At 43.9% G+C, this 24,726-nt stretch overlaps 1 protein-coding gene across 5 annotated transcripts in view; it reads left to right on the top strand.

Moving 5' to 3' along the window:
* Positions 1–1,120: 1,120 nt before the first annotated feature.
* The window catches only part of IL16 (interleukin 16), a 127,559-nt gene continuing 103,953 nt past the window's right edge, over positions 1,121–24,726 (top strand). For 2 of the 5 annotated variants that reach the window (XM_017886837.1, XM_017886836.1), the window contains exon 1: positions 1,121–1,293. In XM_017886837.1, coding sequence (XP_017742326.1) covers positions 1,254–1,293 — 40 coding nt within the window. In that variant the 5' untranslated portion in view covers positions 1,121–1,253. Of the gene's footprint in view, positions 1,294–15,165; positions 15,441–24,726 lie in introns of those variants that run through there. The other 3 variants (XM_017886840.1, XM_017886839.1, XM_017886838.1) reach the window with 2 other exon arrangements.

Here is a 24,726-nt window from a genome sequence, read left to right as displayed (position 1 = left end):
TTGGAGCCCTGAGTGGTAGCAGAGGCACCATGGCCGGGGGTCCATCCCAAAAACACCTGGGGCCCTTGGCTGGTGACAGATAACTCAGGGACTAGACCAGGATCTGTCTCACTTGCTTTCCTGGTAAGTTTTTCTTTCTCTATCAAACAGAGCAGGCTTTCCCTTCCATTCAGTCTCACATTGCTATGTCCAGAAAATCATCACACTCTTCCACTAGAGGGGTGGATATTACTTTCTCAGTTTTCAGTTCTGTTTGCCCACTCACTGTATATTCTTTTGGTCTTTCCAATGGTGATCCAAGGATTTATTTAACCCAGCAGTCAAACTGGTCATTTTAAATAATAGTACATCTTGTCCAAGACCAAAAATAAAATGTCCTGGTATGAGAAGGCAAGCAGAAGAAATTGGGTAGAGTAGGCTGAAAACGTTTTATAGCACCATTACCCAGAGCCCAAATCCCTTTTTCATATATCCCTTTTTTGTCTTGGCATGGCAGGAGTCAGAGCGCCTTCTGTTTGTGTTGATTAAAGTCAGCCTCCACCTTCCCCCAAGCCCAGTTGCCCTTCTCAGGACACAGGCTGCATTCACCATGGGCCTCTCTGCCCAAGCTCTTTGCAGATTTTATGAAAGGCGTTTTCACTTGGATTAAACAGGCACTGTGTTTGTGTGTGGTGTGTGTGAAGGAGAAAATGAATCACTTCAACTTTGGGCAAGGATTTTAGGTGTTGTGTTTGTCCCATGCAATTACATAAACACACCAGAACTCAATAAAAAAAAAAAAAGTAGAAGAGGGGGGCAGAGATTCAAGTGCTTGCGCTGATCTAAACAGTGCAGCACATTTTCCATACATTAGACTTCAGAAAGGGTTGTGTTCTGCCCTCTCACAACAGACTCCAAGTCCAAAGGAAAGTTTGAGGTTTTACATTTCTGTTTGTGGTACAGGAAAAGGCTTATGATCTGAGGGCTTGATTCAGTGAAATAACATTGCCTTTATACACATTTGCTTCTCAAGGAGGGCAGGAGTTGGAAGCGACCGTTGTGAAACGTTAAAGATTTTCTGGCAGAGGGAACGGGATTTTTTTTCTCCCTCCCTGCCAAGGAAAAAAACAGTTGTAACGAGGAGTTACTTTGTAGTTTTAACTCATATTCAAATACTCCCAGCCGAGAAGCTGCCATCAACCCTCCCATGGACCTCTGATCCTGGTTTGGAGGAACTTTTCACAACTCTCTCTCCCTCCTTCAAACCCTGTGTGATGAGTTTGCAGAAGAGAGTCTTCCCGAGAAGGCAGAATGGTGAGTGGAGCTGCTTCTCCTATCCCAGGGGACTCAGGGGAGGTTGGAATGCAGGGGTGGACCCTTCCTGACAACCTCCCAGGGGAATGGAAGCATAGTTTTGGCCACACTGTGTAGTATATGAGTGAGTGTGTCAGTGTGTGTGCACACATGTAAGTGTGTGGGGGCACACATGTGTGCTGCAATAGGACACAATGCCTGTCTTTGCAGAGGCTGGCTGAATGCTCACCATGTGCTTGGCAGAGAGTTCAGGAAGAGCAATTGCAGGACCCCCACAGGGATGAGAGTGAACCCTGGCCAGGGCAGTGGCTTTCCATGTGCCCTGGCTTCCTCTTCATGGGGCAGAGGCATCAGTGTCTAAAACGCTGTAGCTGTCAAGGTCCCCACCAGCTCCGCTCCAGTTTCAGCAGAAGCGGAGCGGAAGAGGGAGCTGCTCAGCTCCGGGAGAAGTAAAGGGAGCGCAGGTCTCTGGAGCAGATCTGAGAACTGGGAGGGGCCTCCATCCAGACCCCCTACCTTCCTGCAGGTACAGCCCAACAGATGAGAGCATTTCTTATTACAATCTTCTTCCTTTGCTCTGGAAACATAAACAGGCATCACAGCAAAACGTTTTAACCCTTCTGCCCAACTTTTAAAGTTAACACTGACGAAACTTCAGCTCCGTTGCAACTTTGGCATAAGAGAGTAAACACATGATTTTCCTTAAAAAGGAGAAGTAAGCAAGTCAAAGCGTATTCTGACTTTTCTAGCTCCAGAAAGATATGGCTAGAACCCTGGCATCCACTTGCTTAGGTTGCATTAAGGCATCTGCTGAAGTCTGAAGAAAGGCAGTGGGGCAGAGGGAATAAGAACCCGGGCCATGGGGCATGGCCACCTGGGATGGAATCTTGGCTCTGAAGGTAACAGAATCCTTTATCTTGGAAAAGGTTTTCAAAGGCTCACTTTCCTCCTTTGCAAAACGGTGGTCATAAATTCTTACCTCACAGGAAGGCAGAAACAATAACTAAGATAAAGTGTGTGAAATGACCCAAATGGCATGTATGTATTCAGAGGACATGTCAGCTCTCCTAAGCAGGCTGCGCCCCTGTTCTGAAACAGCAACCGTCATAGATATACAGGCTTGAGGATGAAGAAAAGAGTACTTGAGGGCCCAAAGTAACCCTGGCTCTTTGTGTAGCAGAAAGTGGGGTGAGCATTCAGGTGGTCTTCCTTTGGAGGCAGACGACATGGATGCATTTACTTCCACTGGGGATCTTTGAGGCTGGGACTTGACCTGGTGTTTACTAGGTGCTCAGTGTTTGGTGAAACCATTTTATTCACTCTGATTCACAGGGAGGTCTTACCACTTCCTACCCTGGCTGCACCGCCTTTGGTTGCGTTTCCCTGGTAACAGATGGTGAGACAGAGATTTGCACATACGAAGTTCATTGGTGTGTGCTCTGGGAACAACACCAGTGTGGGGTGGGGGAGGCAGAATCAGACAGATGGAGAAGTTGGGCTGTGATTCAGTTGCAACACCGGCCTCAGCAGATCCAGGGGATTCTGTGGGGTTTTGTATCCCTGCAGTGACCAGTCATTGCTTGTGGGCTGCCCCTGGAACCCAGGCATAACCTTGGGTGAGGCAGCTGTCTTTGGCTGAATGTAGTTTCTGGAGAGGGACTCAGTTGTGAGTTGTCACAGACAACCCTATGTCAGCTGTGGGAATGAACGCCTCGGTCCAGGGGTGAGGAGCTTATCTGGGCAATGCCCCATCATCTACTCAATACATTTGATGCAGTCCCTTCTTTTCTCTGAGTTAGGCTGTTAGAAGATTGGGCATTCACATGCAGGGACACCTGTCCAGTTAAATCCTTACATAGCAGTGTGACTTTGGATAAGCCCTTTTCCATATCTGGGACTCAGTGTCCCGGTCTATAAAGTGGATGGAAGGGTGTTGGACTAGAGATGGCCCCTAACAACACTCCAGCTCTGCTATTTCACATATGCAGATTCTGAGCATGTGGCCATGGTGGTTGGATGTGTCCTTAATAATAGTTGGGTCCTGTGGTCTCCACCATAGGTGCCTTGATTCCTTCTGCTGGGAAATATGAATCGAGATACCTGGGGATCCTTGGGACTTGGCCAGCTGTCAGCAAGGAGGAGCTGGGCCTGTGGGAAGCAGAGGGAGGCTCTGCATAGGGCTGGAGGGTGGGGCATAGGGTTTGAGGAGGATTCTGCTGCACACCTTCCCCCATACCTGCACAACATTTCTCCCCCCACCAAAAAAAGTAAAACCACATGAGACACTGCCATATGTCTTTGATAGTTAAGAGCTATGTAATGTTGCCTGGGACAAACTTGGATGTAGTTTTATTACTCTCTGTCTCCTCCTAATTTCCTATTTACTTTTCAATATACAAAGAGTGAAATCACTTTCCCAAACACTTGGAATTCATTTTCATTGTTTTTTTTCTTTTCTTTCCCCTTTCTTTTTTTGAGACAGGATCTCATCTGTCACCCAGGCTAGAGTGCAGTGGCGTGATCATGGCTCACTATGGCCTCAACCTCCTGGGTTCAAGGAGTTCTCCCACCTCAGCCTCCTTAGTAGCTGAGACTACAGGAGTGTGCCACCATGCCTGGCTAAATTTTATTTTTTTTGTAGAGATGGAGTCTTCCTATGTTGCTCAGGCTGGTGGGCCACTATGCCCAGCCTGGAATTTATTTCCAACAAATTTATTTAGAATATTCTATGCTTCAAGCACTGTGCTGGGCTCTGGGGATCTAATGGGACACATTAAATAAACAACAGTATGCACATAAATATAACGTCAAAGAGGGTTAAGTTCTATGGGAGGCTGTACCAGGGAAACTGGCCTAGTCTGGCAGATCAGCATGGGGCTTCCCTGAGGAGGTGCTATTTGAGTTGCTTTCTGAAGGGCGTGTGGGAATTATGCTGGGGCAGGGATGGAGAAGCAAACAGGCGAATTGTAGAATAGGGATGGGAAAAGAAACATGTTTCAAATCTTACCAGCTTAACCTAGACACTGTGAGTTTTATAAGGGTACATCCATCCAGTCTGTTTTTCTTGCAGCATCTTAAAAAAATTATGGTGGCCTGTTAGCTAAGGGAATAAGAGCTTTTTGCTGGTGGGGCAAGGTTCTGCCTGTGTATCAGCCAGTTGTCTCTGTTCCCCACATCTGGATCTGGCAGCCAATCCCTGAGTGTGCATCCGTCATTACGAGGGGCCTTGCCCTGAACCCTGGAAAGCCCTCAGTAATAGCAGCAGCTCCCTCTTCCTGAGTGCTTTCAGCATTAGGCATTGATTTAGGACCATCCTTCATGAGCACTGACTCATTTGACCTTACCTACAGTGCTGTGGGGTACATGCTGCTGTCTTTACTTCACAGGTGAACCAAAAGGAGACACAGGGAGTTCAACCAGGTGATGAGTGGCAGGACAGATTTGAACGCAGGCGAGTCTATTACATTCTAATGCCTGTACTCTTAGCAAGCAGTATGCAGCTGAAAAAGCACAGTGAGCCTTCTGTATATCCATACTGCTCACATGCTGATGCTTCCACTCAACGTTGGGTTGTGGTTAACTTCTCAGTTCCGACAAAGTTATCTGAACCACCAGTCTTACCAACTTCAGAAAATCAGATCAGATGCCTGTGCAGTAATTTATTTAACCATTCCCCATATTATGGACATCTTGGCTTGCTTTCAATTTTATGTTTTCCAAAATATCATCACAAATATTTTCAAACATATGGAAAAGAGGAAAGAATTGTTGTCAACATGCCTATGTCCATTATCTAGGTTCTACAAATAAGATTTTACTATATTTGCTTTGTCACATCTATCCATCTCTCCATCCCTCTGTCCATCCATGCATCTGTCTTTTTTTCCTCATTTTTTTCTTTTTTAAATATAGACATGAAGGCTTATCATGTTGCCCAGGCTGGTCTCGAACTCCTGTCCCCAAGTGATCCTCCCTGCCTCAGCATCCTAAAGTGCTGGGATTACAAGAGTGAGCCACCATGCCTGGCTATCCATCTTATTTTTTGAACACATTTCCAAATAAGTTGGGGATTAAATAAAGAGTACCTGAGGGCCCAAAGTAGCCCCTGCTGGCTTCTTCTCTAGCAGAAAGTAGGATGAGGATACAGGTGGTCTCCCCTTTGGAGGTAGACTATGTGTATGCACTTACTTACACAGGGGAATCTTTCAGGGTGGAACTTGACTTCATCATACATCTAACTTTCAATATTTGTTTACTGTTGTTCTTTCAGTTAAGATTTACATACAGTGAAATGTATGTATCTTAAGTGCACCATTCAGTTCACTGTGAAAAGTGTACATCCCAGTGTAAAGCACACCCCTAGCAAGGCATGAAATGTTATCATCACTGGCTGGGTGCAGTGGCTCACATCTGTAATCCCAACACTTTCGTAGGCTGAGGTGGGGGATGGCTGATGCCCAGGAGTTCAAGACCAGTCTGTGCAACATAGCAAGACCCCGTCTCTATGAAAATTAAAAATTAGCTGGGTGTGACGGTGCACACCTGTAATCCCAGGTACTTGGAAGGCCGAGGCAGGAGGGTTGCTTGAGTCTGGGAGGTTGAGTCCGTAGTGAACTATGATTGTATCACTCTGCATTCCAGCCTGAGTGACAGTGAGACTTTGTCCACCCCCACCCCAAAAATTACCATCATCATCACCCCATAAAGCTCTCTTGTGCTCTTCTCAGTTGCTTTCAATTTTTGCTGATAATACACAACTTGTTGCTAACTTTAAAGACCTGATTAAATAAAGTATGACACCTGCTTTGTCCTCCTTTGACCGTGGGGGCAAAACCCTTGCCTGTAAAGGCCCCCAACTGTGGTGAGCAGACCTCATGATGAGTTCAAGTGCAGATGTTGGCTGGGGGTTCTGGGACAAGAAAGCAGCACCAAGCTGTGGGTTATTCTGGGCTAAAGGGCAACAAGGTACAGAGAGTGGTCCTGGCTATCTCTGGGCTTAGGATTAGGGTTGCAGTTTTGGGTTCTAACAGTGAGGTTAGAAACAGGTCAGGGCAGAGGAGATGGAGCAGGGGCCCCATGGGTGGTGAGCACTGTATTGAGGCTTTGTATGTCCTTGTCTATCCTGAGGGCCTCACCTGAGCCCCCATGGACGCTAAGGCCCGGTGATGGGTGCCAAGCTGTTCCCATTAGAGTTGTCCTCATATTTCCTGCTGCAGTCCATACTAGAACGGCATTGGAGGCAATGCATGTGCCTTTCACTGGCAAGATGAATATAAAAGCAGCACAAAATAGATTGCAGGTAGTGTCAGGCAGATGTGCTTTCAACCGTCTGAATCGCTATGATGTTATGAGGCGGAAAGGGGGAGGGTATAGTCACAGGCATTTCTGGCTCTTGCACACTGCTGTTCTTTTCTTCCCATTTTAGAGGGTGTGGGGGGCACTGCGGGCAGGATGGAGCTTAGGGAAGGCAGAGCTGGTATTTGTTGAACGTCCACTGTATTTCAGGCAGTGAGATAATTCTATATAAGTCTTATAATAACCCATTTTACAGATGAGGAAGCTGATGCTCAGGAAGAGGACTGGCTTCCCTCAGGTCACACACTAGTCAGCAGTAGCCCAGGGGATAGGAACTCAGGCTGCTGGACTCCTGGACCAGTGCTCTTTTCAATGCAAACCCTACCTCTTGTGACTAGGGTGTACACATGCATACGTGTGCCTGTAACAGGTTAGATCCATGTGTTGATGTGTCTATATTGTCTCTGTGTCTATACATCTGATCACAAAGAATCCCTCTCTCCCTCCTTCCTTTGCCCTTCTTCCTCCCTGCCTTTTTTCCTTCTTTTTCTTCCTCTTCTCATCCCTTCCTCTCACAGCTACTTAGCATCCAGTTTGTGTCAGGTACTATGCTCAATACCAGGGCTACAAAGAAAGATATGGCACAGCCCCTGGCAGCAAGGCTTTATTCTCTTACTGGATAAGGCAGACACACAGACGAGAGAGCTCAGCATAGAGTGCTTTGAGAGGACAGCTCAAAGGGCAGCTCCTTATTTATTTCTTATTTATTGAAACAAGGAGTGCAGTGGTGTGATCAAGGCTCACTGCAGCCTTGACCTCCTGGCTTAAGCCTGGGCTTAAGCAATCCTCCTGCCTCAGCCTCCTAAGTACCTGGGACTACAGGCACATGCCACCATGCCAAGCTATTTTTTTTTTTTTTTTTTGAGATGGAGTCTCACTCCATCACCCAGGGTGGAGTGCAGTGGCGCAATCTCGGCTCACTGCAACCTCCACCTCCCGGGTTCAAGCAATTCTCCTGCCTCAGCTTCCCGAGAAGCTGGGATTACAGGCACCCGCCATCATGCCCGGCTAATATTTGTATTTTTAGTACAGACAGGGTTTCTCCATGTTGACCCAGTTGGTCTCCAACTCCTGACTTCATATGATCCACCTGCCTTGGCCTCCTAAAGTGCTGGGATTACAAGCATGAGCCACTGCACCTGGCCCATACCAAGCTAATTTTTCATTTTTATTTTTGCAGAGACAAGGTCTTGCTGTGGAGACAGGGTCTTGCCCAGGCTGGTCTTGAACTCCTGGTCTCAAGTGATTCTCCTGCCTCAGCCTCCCAAAGAGTTAGGATTACAGGTCTGATCCACTGTGCCCAGTCAAGGCAACTCCTGATTTAATGTGTGAGTTGGGAGGGGGTGTCAGGGAAGTCTTCCTGGAGGAGGTGATTCTGAGCCAAACCTTGAAAAACATATGAGAGTTCGCTGGAGGCAGGGCTAGTTGAGGCCCTTGCTTAGAAAGGACAGAGTGTGCTGACATGTGGAGGTGGAAGGACGCATGAAGCATCTGGAGGAACTTCAAGCGTGGGGGAGACAAGCCTGTGTCCTTGGGCAGGGATTTAAAATTTTTACTTATTGAGTCAGTCATGTCATGACAACAACAAATTAAGAGAAGAAAGTAGGGATTTCTTAATCTTTAAAAATGTGCTTTCTGATGCAAGGCAGGAAGCGGCGTTCCTCAGATACTTGTGTGGGCAGAAAGACTGAAAGCGTGGGACAAATAACTGCTTTGCACAGCCCGGCACCATCCACCTCGAACTCCACCCTTGTGACGTGGGCCAGGGCATCTCGGACATTCTGTGACAGCCAGAAAAGATGAGGGACTCAAGTGCCTCCACACTCTTATAAAAGGCAAGACCCCAAACTGAACACACGGTTCTTGCCAAAGTCTTGCTGAGTGGAAACATTCTCCCCCTTCTCCCCCTGGGTGTGTCATTCATTAATACCTGGTCTTTTCTCATTGCCACGTGGTGCTGTGCAAACCATCCTATTCTTGGCCTTAAAAATAGCACCACGCAGGCACTGACCACTCCCTCCCGCTGTGGCGTTTAACCCTTTCTAAGCCCAACCATGTGATGGGGCTGAAGGGGATGGGTAGGGATCTATAGATGCTCAGCACGGCAGTATTTACTTACTCAGCTTTTGTTACAAGGACAAGAAGTGACTGGATTTTGTTGTCAGATAATCCTGGGTTAACCTCCTGGCTCTGTGCTTTGGGCTTTGAGTTGTTTTACTCCCTGTGATGTCTCTTCCTCCCTTTCTCATAAGAAAAAGGGGAAATTATTATGGTACCAACCCTCCAAGTGAATTGTGGAGCTAGATACCATGTGGATGCTACTCAGCCTTGTGTCTAGATGTTCCATGGTGAGCAGGCCTGTGCAAATCTACCCCTAAAGGCTGAGGAAGTTGAGGGGCCAAAGAAAGAAGCTGAAAAATCCAGTTTCTTAGAAAGAAATGCTGAATAGGGACTTATGACCAGAAGCCAAGTCTGTGTCTAGGATGGCGAGACAAGATGGTGAATCCCCACCATTACACCCCAGACCCAGGGTTTATATATCATAGGAGAAGGGCACAGTGCTTCAGAAGGAATGGGTAGGGAGATTGCTCAAGGCCAGGATTTATGGTAAGTACAAGAACATCAAGATTGTTTTGACCTAAGGGCAGGATAAGTACATGTTCTTATACAAGGAACAGTAGATAGACAAGAAATCTTACGAGACTTTCCTGGAATTGGAGTTAATCAGAAGCCAACATGGGGGATTAGCACTCAAAATGGAGTCGCCTCAGCCTCCACATTGGTCCACAGCAAGTGCTGTGCAGATGCTTGTTGTTGCTGTTATTAATCAACCGAGGTTCTATATCTCTAAGTACTTTTTCTTTGTTTTAGAGTCATGAATTAAACCAAGTGATTCTTCTTGTCATGTCCAGAGGGTCATGAATGCTCTTAGAACTAAACTCTCTTCCCTTGGAGAGAACATTCTGTTTCCGAATCTGTGGCTTCTGGGAGCTAAGAGAGATACTGTGAATATGTTTTTTAAGTTCCATTTAAACCTGGGCCTAATCACATAAATTACGCAAAGGAAATGTTGGAAGAGCTCTTTGTAAACTTGAAACTACAAACAAATGTAGAAACTCATTACGTGGCATTGGTCATTTATTTATTCATTCATTTATGCATTGATTCACTCAGTAAATGTTTATCAACCTTTATGGGCCAGGCATGCTCTAGTGCTGGGGACCCCACAGTGAACAGGCTGATGAGGTCCCTATGTGGGACCTAGATGGGGTGGATGGATGGTATGCAGGTACCCAAGCAGACTAACAAGACAGCTTCAAATGCTGGCAAGTTCTATGAAGAAAATACAATAAGGATAGGTAACAGTGAGTGCCTGGTTTAGGAGTGGACAAGAAAGATCCCACTTAGGATGTGGAGTTGGAAGAGCCAGCCATATGAAGATCTGGACGTGGAACTTTCCTGTAAGAGAAAACAACGAGGGCAGAAACCTTAGGGTGACATGGGCATGGCTTATTCAAGAAAGAGCCAGAAGGCCAGGGTGACTTTGGGATGCAGCGAGTAGGAGAGGCAGAGGTGGAAGCTGAAGTTTGGGAGATAAACAAGGGTGAGATCATGTAGCTCCTTTGGGACATTGTAAGGAATTTGGGTATTTTTTTGAAAAACAATGCAAAACCTTTGGAAGGGGCGGAGCACAGAGCATTTTTAGGGCAGTAAATACATCCCTCTATATGATACTACAGTGGTAGATCCATAATGCTATGCACTTGTCACAACATAGAACTACACAACACAATGGATGAACCGTCATGTAAGCCATGAACTTTAGCTAATAATCATGTATCAGTATTGGTTTATCAATTGTAAAAATGTACCACACCAGTGCAAGATGTTAATAATATGGGAAATTGTGTGTGTGGAGAGGGAGATCAGTATTTGGGAGTTCTGTACTTTCTGTGCAATATTTCTGTAAATCTAAAACTGCTCAGAACAGTAAAGTTTATCAAATTTTTAAAACAGTGGTTGGGTGCAGTGGCTCATGCCTATAATCTCAGCACTTTGGGAAGCCAAGGAAGGAGGATTGCTTGAGGCCAGGAGTTCGAGACCAGTCTGGGCAACATAGAGAGACCATGTCTCTACAGGAAAAAAAAAAAAAAAAAAAAGCCAAATATGGTGGCATGTGCTTATTATCCTAGCTGCTTGGGAGGCTGAGGCTGGAGGATTGCTTGAGCCAGGAGTTTAAGGCTGCAGTTAGCTATGATCTTACCACTACACTGCAGCCTGGGCCATAGAGCAAGATACTGTCTCAAAAACAAACAAACAAACAAAAAATAGTTTTAAAAAGTAATTCAAAGCCCTTGCAAATTTTATGCTGGTGAATGTCATGATCCAATTTATATTTTCAAAAAGCCTACCTGCTATTACGTGAAAAATGGATTATGAAGGTCTAAGTAGGAACCAGAATCCCAGTTAGAAGGTGAAAGCCATAATCAGGCAAGAGGCACTGGTAAGAGGAGGGTGGCAGCAGTGAAGACGGAGAGAAGCAGAAAGAAAGTGGGATAGCTTCTGGGGATAGAGCCAACGAGAATCACTGATAAATTGGATGTGATGTGGAAGGTCAGAGAGACAGAGGGATCAAGCTGAATAAAAGCTCACAGAGGGCTTATTCTGGCAGGAATTGTTCTAAGAACCTCACAAGTATTACCACATTTGGTCCTAAACAAACCTTGTGAGGTAGATGTTAGTGCACTAGCCATCCTATAGATGACAAAAGCAGTCCACAGAGATGTGCCTCTTTGCCTGCTTATGACCATGCATTTGGTCAGGGACAGACCTGCGAGATGAACCCAGGAATTTCGGCTTCAGAGTCTATGTTCTTCCCACCTCGATACTGAGGATTTTGGCTTGGGAAATTGATGGATGCTAGTGACAACTACCAAAATGTGGAAGTTTAGGGAAGAAACATTTTATTAGGGGGAAATCAAGAGTAGTATTTGACAGTGTTTCTTTTCTTTTCTTTTTTTTTTCTTTTTTTTTTTTTTGCCTCACTGAATAAGAGCCAGGCAGTGTTACTTTTGAAATGCAGGTTAAACTCCAGCTGAAGATGTTAAGCAAGTGGTCGGAAAAAAGAGTCAGAATTCAAGGGGAAGTCCAAGGCTGGAGAAGTGAATTTGGAAGCTGTTGGCACATGTGTGGTATATTTCCCTGTGGACTGGCTTCAGTTGATTGTTTTAGTTGTATAGTACCTTAGTGATGGAATATTACTTTGAAAGGATGCAAGCCCAATGGACAGTTTGAAAGAAAAAAAGACCAGAAAGAGGGCAGCATGGCCTAGATGACAGTCAGCTAGAGTTTTTGTATGAAGTTAAAATCTTTGGTTTAAATCTATATGTTGCTGTGGGCCAGGGAAAGAGGAGAAGAGACCCCCGGAGCGGGAATCAAGGGACCAATGACTTCTGACTACACAGCCTTGGATGCGCACTTTTTGGACATGTAACTTCTCTGAGTCTCAGTGTTTGCGTCCGTAAGTGGGGACGTACAATAAAATCGTCAAGTTTTAGCCTCAACTCTCTTTCTAAGTTGAAAGTGCTAAATGCGCAGAGAATTTATTATCATCATGTCGTGATGTTACATTACTAGTTAAAATTGTTAAATTATATTCTGCCTAATGATAATACAGTTCGCATGGCCGAAAGTGTACAGCATAAATAATTCCCAAGGCATTTTATAGACTGCGAGACAGCTCCTTGCTCAGACCTCTGAGCAACCCTGTCAGATTGTTGAGTTATTGTTTCCATTTTGTGGACATGGAAACTGAGACTCAGCAAGGTAAAAGGACTTGCAGCTGACCGAGCCGCTTAGTACAGAAGCTGGGGCTTATTGCTCTGATTCTAAGCTCTTTATTTTGCCATTGTTTGAACAGAATAGGAGATGACCCTGTTATGCCATTTTAAGGACACACTTTCTTTTGCCTTCTGAATGTTTTACTTGCCACAACAAACATATATTACTTTTATAATTAAAATTTTGAAACTAAAATATTTGTAATTTTAATTTTTTAAAATTAAATTTAAACTTGTAATTTTAATTTTAATTTAAAAAATTAAATTAGAATTTTAAAATAAAAATTTTTTAAATTAATTTTTTAAAATTTGTAATTTTAATTTTGTAATTAAAATTTCTGAAATTAAAAATTTACATAATTAAAATTTGCTTTTGGAAATAAAATTTTGTAATTAAAAAAGATGAGAATTAGAAGGAAATACACATTATTGGTTATGAAGCTTTAGCAAGCATCAGAATTACTTGTTGAACAGATTTCTCAGCTCTGTGGGCTGGACGGGCCAACAAGGTGAGCAGCCTTCTGCTTGGTTAGCTGTTGACAGCATGCTTCCTCCTCTATTGCCCCATTCTCTCAGTAACACTGTGCGGTAGAAGTTTCTAATTTCTTCTGGCGGAAAATCAATTTCATCTAATTTTGATCTTAGCAAACGAAGGCTAAGAATTACCAAGATTGCACAGGAAGCTCTTGGTTGAGCTTGAAGTGGTGCTTGAACTTCCTGGTTCTATCCAGGGCAGGGCTCTCTCAGCTGCGTCTTCCTCCCCGTCTCTTCTGGCTTGCAGTGAGCTGGACTGTGGAGTGTTGGGCAGGGTGGAGACTCTTCTTTTTCTGCAGAATGTCCTGAAGGGCACAGGGGTGATAAAATTTCTACCTTGAAGAGCAAACCACCCTGTATTAGGAAAAATCAGGGCCAAGTCTCAACTACACTTTGGAATAATTACCTTCTGAGAGTGAGAAAGAACAGATCTTCTGAAAATAGAGGGAGAGGCAGGAACTGGATTCAGGTACCGATGACAAGAGAGAACTTAGACTTAGTGGAGGAGAGAGGCTGTGGGGCCCTCCCAGGCCTCAGGATCCAAGAAGGGCAAGGCCAGCCTCCGTAGCCCTGGGGTGCTGAATTGCTCCTCAGCCTCTCTGCCAGAGCACGATGGAAGTGGGACCCAATGTCTGTCCTGGCCCCACCGCACCCAGGCCATTGTGAGAGAGATTGTGGGTGTGAGCTGAGCAGGTGACACTGACAGAGGCGCTAACTCCTTGCAATTTAGAAATTTCTTCACTGCACTCCAGACTGAGCCCTACAATGTCCCCTGTGCCTGCTGACAAAGGCAGCTTTATCCCCAGATAAAGTGCTCCCTCCTCCCATGCTTCCCTTGTGACTGTGGGCCTGGGTTCTCCAGCAGCAGTGGCTGATTTTTGCAGCCTTGCATGGAATTTTAAGGGCTTCCTACAGGTTGCACCTACACCCTCATTAAAGCCCCCAGGAAGCCCTGAAACATTTGGTGCTGAGCGTTGGGAAACATTCCATTCTTCAGAAGAGAGGTCCATACAAAAACTTCAGGCTGGCACGTACACATGGCTCACAGAGACTGAGCTTAGGAGAGATGTGTGGGATGCTCTTTGTGGGGCAGATGGGTTAAATGCCACCCTACGATTAGATTCTCCAAGGGCCTACGTGAGGGAAAGGCACTCTGGTTCTCATGACAGTAATGCCAACAGGACACACACAAAAGTGCCCCATTCTTTTATGCTGCAATTTTCAACATGCTCTGTATACATTAGGTCATGGGCTGTCACACTTGAGCACGCTCCAAAATCACCTGGAGGCTTTGTGAAAACAGAGTGCTGGGCTCCACGTCCAGAGGTGCTGCTTCAGGAGGTCTAGGCCAGGGCCTGAGAGCTTGCATTTCTAGCAGATGCTGCTGATGCAGCTGGCTTGAGGACCACTGATTTACATAAGCTTCTGAGAGCCAATCTGTTGCTTTTGGGAAAGGGTGGCACAGACAGGAAATGAGATGCTATGGAAAATGCCTGGGCTTTGGAGACAGGTGGATTTTGGCTTGCTAACTTGCTAACTATGTGACCTTGGGGAAATTGCATGGCACACAGTAGGTGTTTAATGAACGTTTGTGCAGTGGCTTTGTCTGTAAAGTAGGTGATATATTTACCAGATTGATGGCAGGATTGTATGTGAGTTTTTTTCTCTTTTTATTAAATTTTTATATAATTTGAGATGGGTTCTCGCTATGGTTTGCCCAGGCTGGTCTTGAACCTCCCGGCTCAAGTGATCCTTTTGCCTCAGCTTCCTGAGTAGCTGGGATTATAGGCATGTGCCACAGCTCCCAGCATGTGATGAGGTTTATGGAAAGCTCCTAGCAGTGTGCCAGGCACATTGTAGGCACCGAGTCATGTTTGCTATCTTTCTGCTCTCCTAGTCATTTCTGTGTTGTCCAAAGAAGGCAGGGGCAGCTGGGCTGGACCAAGGAACCTCACTATGGTTCTGTAGCTCTGCACTGGGTTTGCCTCCTGGGTGTTGCCGGCCAGCCCAGCAGATGGTGGACCTTGTAACGAGGCTGAGCTTCTCAGCACCGGCTGTCCCCCTTTTTGGATCAAGCATTTTCACGTGGAGCAGTCAGATGGCTCAGATCGGGAGTCTTCGAGCAAATCCATGCCAGGTGGGACACATTTGTCCTGAGTCATCTGTCCAGAGCAGGTGGTGAATATTGTGTCCTACTCACAGCACCTCAACTATCGGAACCTGGGATCTGACTCAAAGGCTGGCCTCCATCTGAGAACTGAGCATCCATTTCTCAATCCTTGCCGGCTCTGACCCAGGCCTGGGCCACAGGCTGTCCGAGAATAAGTGGTGCTGCAATCCCTGCTGGGCAGCTGGAGAGAGGAGCAAGGGAGGCGGCAGCCCTGGGGGACTGTGCATAGGGAGGTAGGTGGGCACCAGGTGAGTGAATGTCTATCAGGCAACTGCTCTGTCCAGGTGGCTGTTACCAGAGGGAGGAGGCTGGTCTCTCTGACCTGAATAGGGAAGGTCTTGGTTGCTAGGACGTAACTTCATATTTGAAAGTGGTGCTGGGGTAAGGGGCGGGAGCAGAAGCCAGGATTGTGTTGGTAGGAGTCTCTGTGTCACCATGTCACACAGTTAGGTACAGAAGGAAGCAGCTTCAGAAGGCCAGGGTGGGCAGAGGGATATTGCTTGACCTGGCTCTGCAGCATGGGGATAATTTAGTCCTGAGATTTCTGACTTTTCAGCCTAATCTCATCCTTGGTAATGGGGTGTGGAAGGAGGTGGAGGAAAGGAAGGCAGCGGGAGAGAGAAAGACCACAGGCACCTGATGGAGGCTTCTCTGCTGCCTGGCCAGACTCCTTTTCTCCAAAGTGGGGACAGCGAGTGGGCATCTCTGCAAACTGACCATGGGAAAAGAGTTCATTCTGCTTGCTTTTTTTTTAAGGGTCCTGTGACTAATTCCTGCATTGGTAGGTCCCAGGATTGGTGATTTTTTGTTTTTTGTTTGTTTTTTTCTTTCTTTTTTTTTTTTTTTGGTCCATAGTAAGTTTGCTTTCTGTAGCTGGAGAATGAGGTAGGACCAAACCTGTCTGTTTATGGGCTATACAAACCCGTCTAGGCATTTTCAGTGCCTTGCTTTGGGTAAATTAAGCTACATAAACGGGGGAAATATGTGTACGTATATATGGTTACGAAGTGCTATCTTTGGGGTTGTGGTAAAAAGGGTATAGGTCTGGTAGTGGAAACAGCACAAGAATAGAGGTTCCCTGGGGAATACAGGGGAGCATCTGCTCCTCCTGCCCTTGTCAGGTGAAATCGTCCCACTTCAGGCTGAGCCACACAAAGACGACCCCTTTGTCTCAGGAGGCCAGTTCAAGCTCCCACCAGGTTCCTGGAAGCAGCCTGGGAGCTGCCATCTCTGTGACCCCTTCGTATTTCTCCAGTTTCCCCTGGAAGAAGAAGACCAATCAGTCTTTTTCTTCCTCTCTGTTCTCCTTCTTTACCCTGAAGTTAAGTGATGGTCAACATTTATGAGCATAGTAGAAGGCACCTCCCCTGCTGCAGATATGGTGTGGGCATGAGCCGTCAGGTGGGTCAGACCCTCGAAGCCCCTACTGTTCATTTATTCAATCTCCAGTGAGTCTTTTTAAATAAAACTTAGTACCCCAACCATTTGCTGGCCACTCTTCATGCCCCAGGCACCACGCTAAAATGTTCACATATCTCATTTCATTTAAACCGTACAACAACCTAGAGCTTAGGGAGTATATCCTCAAACCGAGAGGTGAGGAGGCGTGCACAGGACCACTCAGCTAGACATTCCCAGGACCCGAACCCAGCTTGTCTGACTGCAAAATCCATGCTCTTACTGGCTTTGTGGCATGCCTCAATAAATACTTTAAGTTTCCTAAACACAAAGATGGTCATATATCCATAGGGTTAAAAAAAATCTCCGTTGGATGCAATTAACTATAGAATTATTATTTTCTAATTTTTTGTATTCATGGAAACCTTTTTAGAATTAAAATCTATCATGAAAACTCATATATAATCAGTTAAGGCAGAATTATTTTGGCAGAGGCAGACCAGGACCTTGAGACCTGCCCTTTTGTCAACCCCTCCAACTTTCTGGTTCCCAGCAGTGGCCCAGGGGTATAAGGAGTGAGAGGGAGGGAGGTACATTTTGAATTGAAATCTACTGGCCAGCACAGTGGCTCACGCCTGTAATCCCAGCACTTTGGGAGGCCAAGGTGTGTGGATCAGCTGAGGAAGGTAGTTTGAGACCAGCCTGGCTAACATGGTGAAAGCCCGTCTCTATTAAAAATACCAAAAATTACCCAAGCAGGATGGAATGTGCCTGTAATCCCAGCTACTCTGGAGGCTGAGGCAGGAGAATCACTTGAACCCAGGAGGCAGAGGTTGCGGTGAGCTGAGATCCTGCCATGGCACTCTAGCCTGGGCAACAGAGCCAGACTTCGTCTCAAAGAAGGAAGGAAGGAAGGAAGGAAGGAAGGAAGGAAGGAAGAAGGAAGAGGAAGGAGGAAGAAGGAGAGGAGGGAGGAGAGGAGGGAGTGAGGAGAGGGAGAGGAAGGAAGGAAGGAAGGAAGGAAGGAAGGAAGGAAGGAAAAGAAAGAAAAGAAGAAATCTATTCACCAGTAGGAGAAGGTCCTCATTCCCTAATTGGCCTGAATTGGCTATTCATTTCTCTCCTCTCTGCTCATGCTCCAGGCTCCACTGCCCTGAAGAGATTTGCTTTGACCCGAATACAGAAGGGTCTCTTCACCTCAAAACGCTCATTCAGCTTTCAAGCCCTAGCTCATGGGTTAGCTCCTGATGTGGCCATTTGTAAAGTCACTTCAGAAGGGGGTACTTTATTTAAACCTTTCTTATGAAACTTTCCACACTAGGAATATTATCCATTTACACATCTATCTTCTCCAGTAGGTTGTAAAGGACTATCTTCATCCTTTGTATCATAAGTGCCTGGCACACAACAAATCTCAGAAAATGTTTATTGTATAAATAAATGAACAACATCAACAATAACAGCTTTAACAATAGCAATACAGGTTGAATATCTTTTATCCAAAATGTTTGGAACTAGAAGTGTTTTGGGTTTGGAATTTTTATGGATTTTGCAATATTTGCATTATATACTTAGCCTCGCTTCAGCATCTCTAATCTGAAAATCCAAAATCCAAAATCTCCAATGAGCATCTCCTTTGAGTGTCATGTGGGTGCTTAAACATTTTCAAATTTTGGAGCATTTTGGATGTCAGATTTTTGAATCAGGGAACTCAACTTGTAATACCTTAAATTTGTATTGTGCAGGCTGGGCACAGTGGCTCACGCCTGTAATCCCAGCAGTTTGAGAGGCCGAGGCGGGCAGATCACTTGAGGTCAAGAGTTCCTGATCAGCCTGGCCAACATGGTGAAACCCTGTTTGTACTAAAAATACGAATATTAGCCAGGCGTGGTGGCACATGCCTGTAATCCCAGCTACTCAAGAGGCGGAGGCAGGAGAATCGCTGGAACCCAGGAGGCGGAGACTGCAGTGAGCCAAGATCATGCCACTGCACTCCAGCCTGGGTGACAGAGGGAGACTCCATCTCAAAAAAATACATGTATACATTTGTATTGTGCATTTGAGTTGGTAATACATTTTCATATATAGGTTACATTTTGCTATTAAAAAGCAATTCATTGTGAATAGCAACATGCTCATAAACATGGGGAGAAAATAGGCACGGGGGCAAAATAAACAAATAGTTCCAAGAACTTGGAGTTTTGGTTAGCTAGGAAGGCAGCTTGAAATCAGGAATTTACTTCAAGTTCTTCTTTTGAATTCCTGTTGAAATAAGGACAACTCTATGTCAGTCTTGTAAACTAGACAGGGTTCAGTGTATGCCAGAAACACTGAGAAGTCTCAGCAGATATCTCAGGTGGATGTGCAGGATGCTGGGTGGAAGGGCAGAGCCCATCATCAGGGAGGTGCTGTTCTTGCCACATCTGGAGATGCTGGAGGGGTTTGCTTTGAGTGGGAGCAACTGGTAATGCCAGACGGTGACCCGATGCTGGGGACCATCCATTGTGGAGATCTCCATCGGTCTTGCCCCTGGCTTAGTCTTGGCATGTGCATCTGGGATGGAAATGCTCCTTCAGTGGACAGTTACAGCAGTTAACACATGGCTACCTTGTTCAGCCAATAGGAGGCGGTCACCTACAAACATCCCTTCCAAAGGTCCAAGGCTCCCCTGAGAGCTTGGATGCTGGGGAATGGTGCACCTTCCCTGCTGCTCACTGCAACTCTCACCCAAAGAAAAGCCACAGGAAATCTAAGCCCTTTCTGCAGTCTGGCATCAGCATATGAAAGATTCCAACGAGGAATTTCAGAACCCATCCCAGCTCCCAAATCTGAGTAAGCACAGACCTCTTGAGTGGGTCTGATAAAATGCAAATGCGGCAAAATCAATGTACATGTGAAAAGATTCACTGGCTCAAAGATGGGAACTAAATGAGGAATCAAAGCAAATACCCCATATGGAATTGCTATAAAAAATCAGAGAAAACCTGAAAGTAGTGATTTTCAAGCATGACCCACTAGTGAGGATTGAAAATCAATTTAGTGGGTTGGAACCAACTTCCTTTTTCTAAAACAAAAAAAAATGGCATATATCAGATTGCATAAGGCTCTTAGCAAAATCATATTTTATATTATCTTTTTCATAGCAAAGGTTTTTTATATTATTTTTATTATACCATAGTAAAGGTATTGTTTCACGAAACATTTTAGTTATATATATTTATTTATGTATACAAATAAGTCTTATGTGTGTTTATGTGATCCATGTACTATGATGAAAATGTAAGTTGAGATTTTTTTAATTTTAAAATTCTTTAAAATTATTTTACTTATTTCTCTATTTATTTATTTTTTGAAACAGGGTCTCACTTTGTTGCCCAGGCTGGAGTGCAGTGGTGCAATTCCGGCTCACTGCAGCCTTGACTCTGTGGGCTCAGGTGATTCTCCCACTTCAGCCTCCCGAGTAACTGGGACTACGGCACATGCTACCACACCTGGATAATTTTTCGTATTTTTATTAGAGATGGGGTTTTGCCATGTTGGCCAGGCTGGTCTCAAACTCTTGAGCTTGAGTGATCTCCTTGCTTCAACCTCCCAAAATGCTGGAATGAAAGTCGTGAGCCACCATGCCTAGCGTAGGTCAAGATTTTAAGTTTCATAAATAGTCCTGTAGAACACTGGGTGGAGTTTGGGATGGTGAAAATGTGTCAGTAGAGTATTGTAACTGAAATATTCCTGATCTTCTCTTTCAAAAAGATGGCCTTCTCCTCATTATCCAAGGCAAGGATTTCAGGCCTGAGTCAGCCATAAGCTGATCTCTCTTTTTTTCTGTACTTACTTCCTCATAAATGGATTAAGAGAGCCTCGAGCAATGGTGAGGGTTGGAGAAGGTGGTCAGGTGGCCCAGTCTTATGCGCCTTCTCTCTCTTCCTTCCTTCTCATCCTTCAAGGATAGTTGTAGCCAAACTGCAGACGCCAGAGAATCCTGCAGCAGTTGCTGAGAACACAGGATACCTGTCACATTTATTGAAGCAATGGCTGGACAATGCATCCCCTGCATTGAGCCAGTTGTCAGAAGCAGAAAATAAAAGTGTATGTGTGTCTCTGTGTGTGTGTGTGTATGTGTGGTGAAAAAGAGAAATATATCTAAAAATAATCTTAAATGATATATAACTTCTTACCAAAACCCAAACCAAAACAATCACACATACACCCACACACATGTATGCACACATACCCACACCCCCCCAACATATAGCAGTTGGACCATCAAAATCTGAAAAGTTCTTTCAGGCCAAAGACTATATAATGCTCTATAGCTGTTATTTTGCATTTCTTTGAATCTCTTCCCAGTTCTATTTAGAGATCACTAGATGTCAATTTAATGCCCCTGCCCTTAGTTTCCCAGGAAGGAGATCTTAGTTGTGCATCCACAAACAACTTTTTGAGCTGCTTTCTGGCTTCTATTCTATTTCTCCCAGTAGGCAGATCATATTTTGGGTTTCTTTGTTTTAAGTTCGTGGTTTTGTTTTGTTTTCCCTGTTTTCTTTTAGGTTGTAGTTAAGTGGTGTATACAAATTTATTACCAATTTATTATATTGCCACTTTGTATTTTAATCTTTAATATTAAATTTTGCTTTTGGTACAAATGCTGTAATTAGTAAAATGTAGAGTAATCAGTTTTCACCCATTCTCTGCTCTTTAGTAACAGCTTGTTGAGTATTCTTTCTGACTTATTCTAGCATCAAACACATACACACACATACACACACACACACACACACACACAATGCTGCAGCATGTTTTGTTTTTCAATTCTATGTAGCACAAAAAGATTTAACCTCATTCTCCTGCATGCCTCAACAGTATTCCATATATCTTGATGATCAGTTACAACATAAGGCAAATAAGCATGGGCAAATTCATCAGATTTGAATCAGAGATGGGGTTACTAAGTGAACTATTAGTTCCCCCAAAGAGTTAGCCCAAGCAAAGGTTTTGTACAGTATGTAAAATGTCTTTTCTTATTTTATATATTTTATTTGGCCAGAGAACACCTTCAAACATTAAATGTAATCATCCTTAGTCATTCAACAAAGATTTACTGAGCAATTGATAAAGGCCATTCACCAAGCTAGGCCTCATGGATCAACTTGAAATATGACAGACATAGTCTGCGCTCAGGGAGCTTAGAGCTCAGTAGACATGACCAATGGTGACAGAAGCCACTGCAGTAGCATCAGATGAGTGCTTTGGTAGCCGAAGAACCTGTTCTCAGAGCACAGACAGCACTGGGGGTCTGTATTGGTATGTGGTTTCATTTTAAAGAAGTGTTATCCAAAAACAGGGTTTGAAGAGTGATGAAAATTTAGCGTCATCAAGGACTATAGAAAATTTGGAAGGCATTGGAAGCTGCCTGCACCAAGTCCTGGAAGCTAGAGAGTGCATGGGACATTCAGGGGACTGAAAAGGTTTAGTGCTGTACTAGAATGCAGTTCAAGATAGGGCAGAGCAAGAGCCTGGAGGGGTTGGGGGAGCAGACCATGATGATAAAAAAAATTGACAGTCAGGCCACAAAACAAGACAAACTTTAAGTCTCAGTGATGGTTATTAATAAGATTTTGAAATAAAGTAAATTATAAAAATAATCTTAGGCTGGGTGCGGTGGCTCACACTTGTAATCCCAGCACTTTGGGAGGCCAAGGTAGGTGGATCATTTGAGATCAGGAGTTAGAGACCAGCCTGGCCAACCTGGTGAAACCCCGTCTGTACTAAAAACACAAAAATTAGCTGGGCATGGTGGCACATGCCTGTAATCCCAGATACTCGGGAGGCTAAGGCAGGAGAATGGCTTGAATCTGGGAGGCAGAGGTTGCAGTGAGCCAAGATCACGCCATTGCACTCCAGCCTAGGCCACAGAGCAAGACTCTGTCACAAAACAAAAACAAAAACAAAACAAACAAACAAAAAAAACCTTGAGAGACGATATATAATGATATATGATGTCCTCTAAATAGTCAATCGCTCTGAGAGCACCTAGCACCTCACCTCTTGCATAGGGAAGAGGCATTAGATAGTGCCATTCTTGCAATCAATGAAGAGGAAAAATATAGGCTCAAACATTGCTTTGAAAAATTTTTTACATAGCCACCAGTAATATCAAATAAAATGAATGAAACCAATGATTCATTAAGAAGGAAAAGAAGGTGTGAATAAATTGACTGGAAAACAAGAAAAGGAATAATTAAGGAGCTGTAATAAGAAAAACAAAACATGTGAGAAGAAAGATGAATTAATTAAGCTCTGTAGTAAGATTACATATTAAAATAAAAGAGACTCTCAGATTCAGTTTAAAAAAGGGAAACAAAAAAAGCCTAAAGAAACAAACTCTCTCTCCCCAGTCCAACTATATCCCACTTTCAAGAGACACATTTAAAACTTAATCACATAAAGTTACAAAAAAAGGGATGGGAAAGTACTGTGCAAATGCACATTAAAAGAAAGTGAGGTGTCAGTGTGAATTTTTTGAGACAAAATAAAAATTGAGGCAACTATTAAATAGATAAAGAATTACTTTTTACAAAATGATAAAAAGAACACTCGATGAAGGCATTAAAATCAGAAAACTTTGGGTAAGCATAAAGGCATTGAAATATGTAAAACAAAAAATTTAGAGATATACTCCAAATATGGTGTTAGATTTCAATGTATACCACTGTAAGATTTTTTCAGATTAATTAGACAAAATGTACATAAAGAGCTTGAATTCTACGACTTACAAGATTGAATATGTGCTTACATATATATGCAGTCATGTGTTGCATGGCAATGGAGATAAGTTCTGAGAAATTTCATCGTTGTACAAATGTTACATAGTGTACTTAAACAGACCTGGATGGAATAGTCTACTACACCCCAAGGCTATATGGTATAGCCTACCACTTCTAGTCTACAAACCTGTATAGCATGTTATTGTAGGCAATTGTAGCACAGTACTAAGAATTTGTGTATCTGAATATTTGTAAACAAAAGGTACAGTAAAAATATGGTATTTTAATCTTATGGGACCACTATCATATATGCAGTTCTTTGTTGACCATAATGACTGCATTTTAATATCACAGTTGAAAATATAAATATTTGAAACTCAAAACAGAGAATAATCATTCTTTTCAAATGTGCACAGAACACATAAAACATTTAATCACATCATATACTGGCTAACAAATAAACCTCAATGAATTCCAACAAATAAAAATATCTAAGACACAGCCTGTGGCACGATGCAATTAAACTGGAATTTTCTAATACAAAATTATAAGAACAGCAAGACTAAATCTGGGAAATTTAACCACATGAAATTAACAATAACAACAAAAATCTCCCGAAGAACTGAGTTTAAATTGGGAATCAAAACTGCAATTACAGACCATTCCTAAAATAACAATTAGAATATTGTATTTCAAAATTCCTGGGTTGTGGCCAAAAGGATGTTCAGAAGAGAATTTCTGGCTTTAAATAATGATGATGATGATGACATGGTGACAATAAAAACCACCCAACAAACCATGCTAAGAAATTTACATCCAGGCCGGGCGTGGTGGCTCATGCCTGTAATCTCAACACTTTGGGAGACCGAGGCGGGCAGATCACGAGGTCAGGAGATTGACACCATCCTGGCTAACACTGTGAAACCCCGTTTCTACTAAAAAAAAAAAAACAAAAAATTAGCCAGGCGTGGTGGAGGGCGCCTATGGTCCCAGCTACTGGGGAGGTTGAGGCAAGAGAATGGCATGAACCTGGGAGGCAGAGCTTGCAGTGAGCCAAGATTGTGCCAGCGCACTCCAGCCAGACTCCGTCTCAAAAAAAAAAAAAAAAAAAACCCAGAAATTTAAATCAAATATTTCAATTTTTAAAAAAAATGTTGCTGTGAGATGGCTAATCATCCCCATCTTACAGATATTTAAAAAGCGGGTCACAAAAAGGCTAAGTAGATTTTTAAAAATTTCAACTTTATTTTAGATATGGGGGGTACATATGCAGGTTTGTTCCATGAGTATATTACAACTAGGTAGTGAGCATAATGCCCCATATGTATTTTTTTAACCCACACCCCACCTCCCCCCCCCCCCCCCCCCC

Source organism: Rhinopithecus bieti, unplaced genomic scaffold (genome assembly GCF_001698545.2).
Source record: "Rhinopithecus bieti isolate Rb0 unplaced genomic scaffold, ASM169854v2 scaffold_15087, whole genome shotgun sequence".
NCBI classification, from domain to species: domain Eukaryota; kingdom Metazoa; phylum Chordata; class Mammalia; order Primates; family Cercopithecidae; genus Rhinopithecus; species Rhinopithecus bieti.
This window is presented reverse-complemented; position numbering and strand designations above follow the sequence as displayed.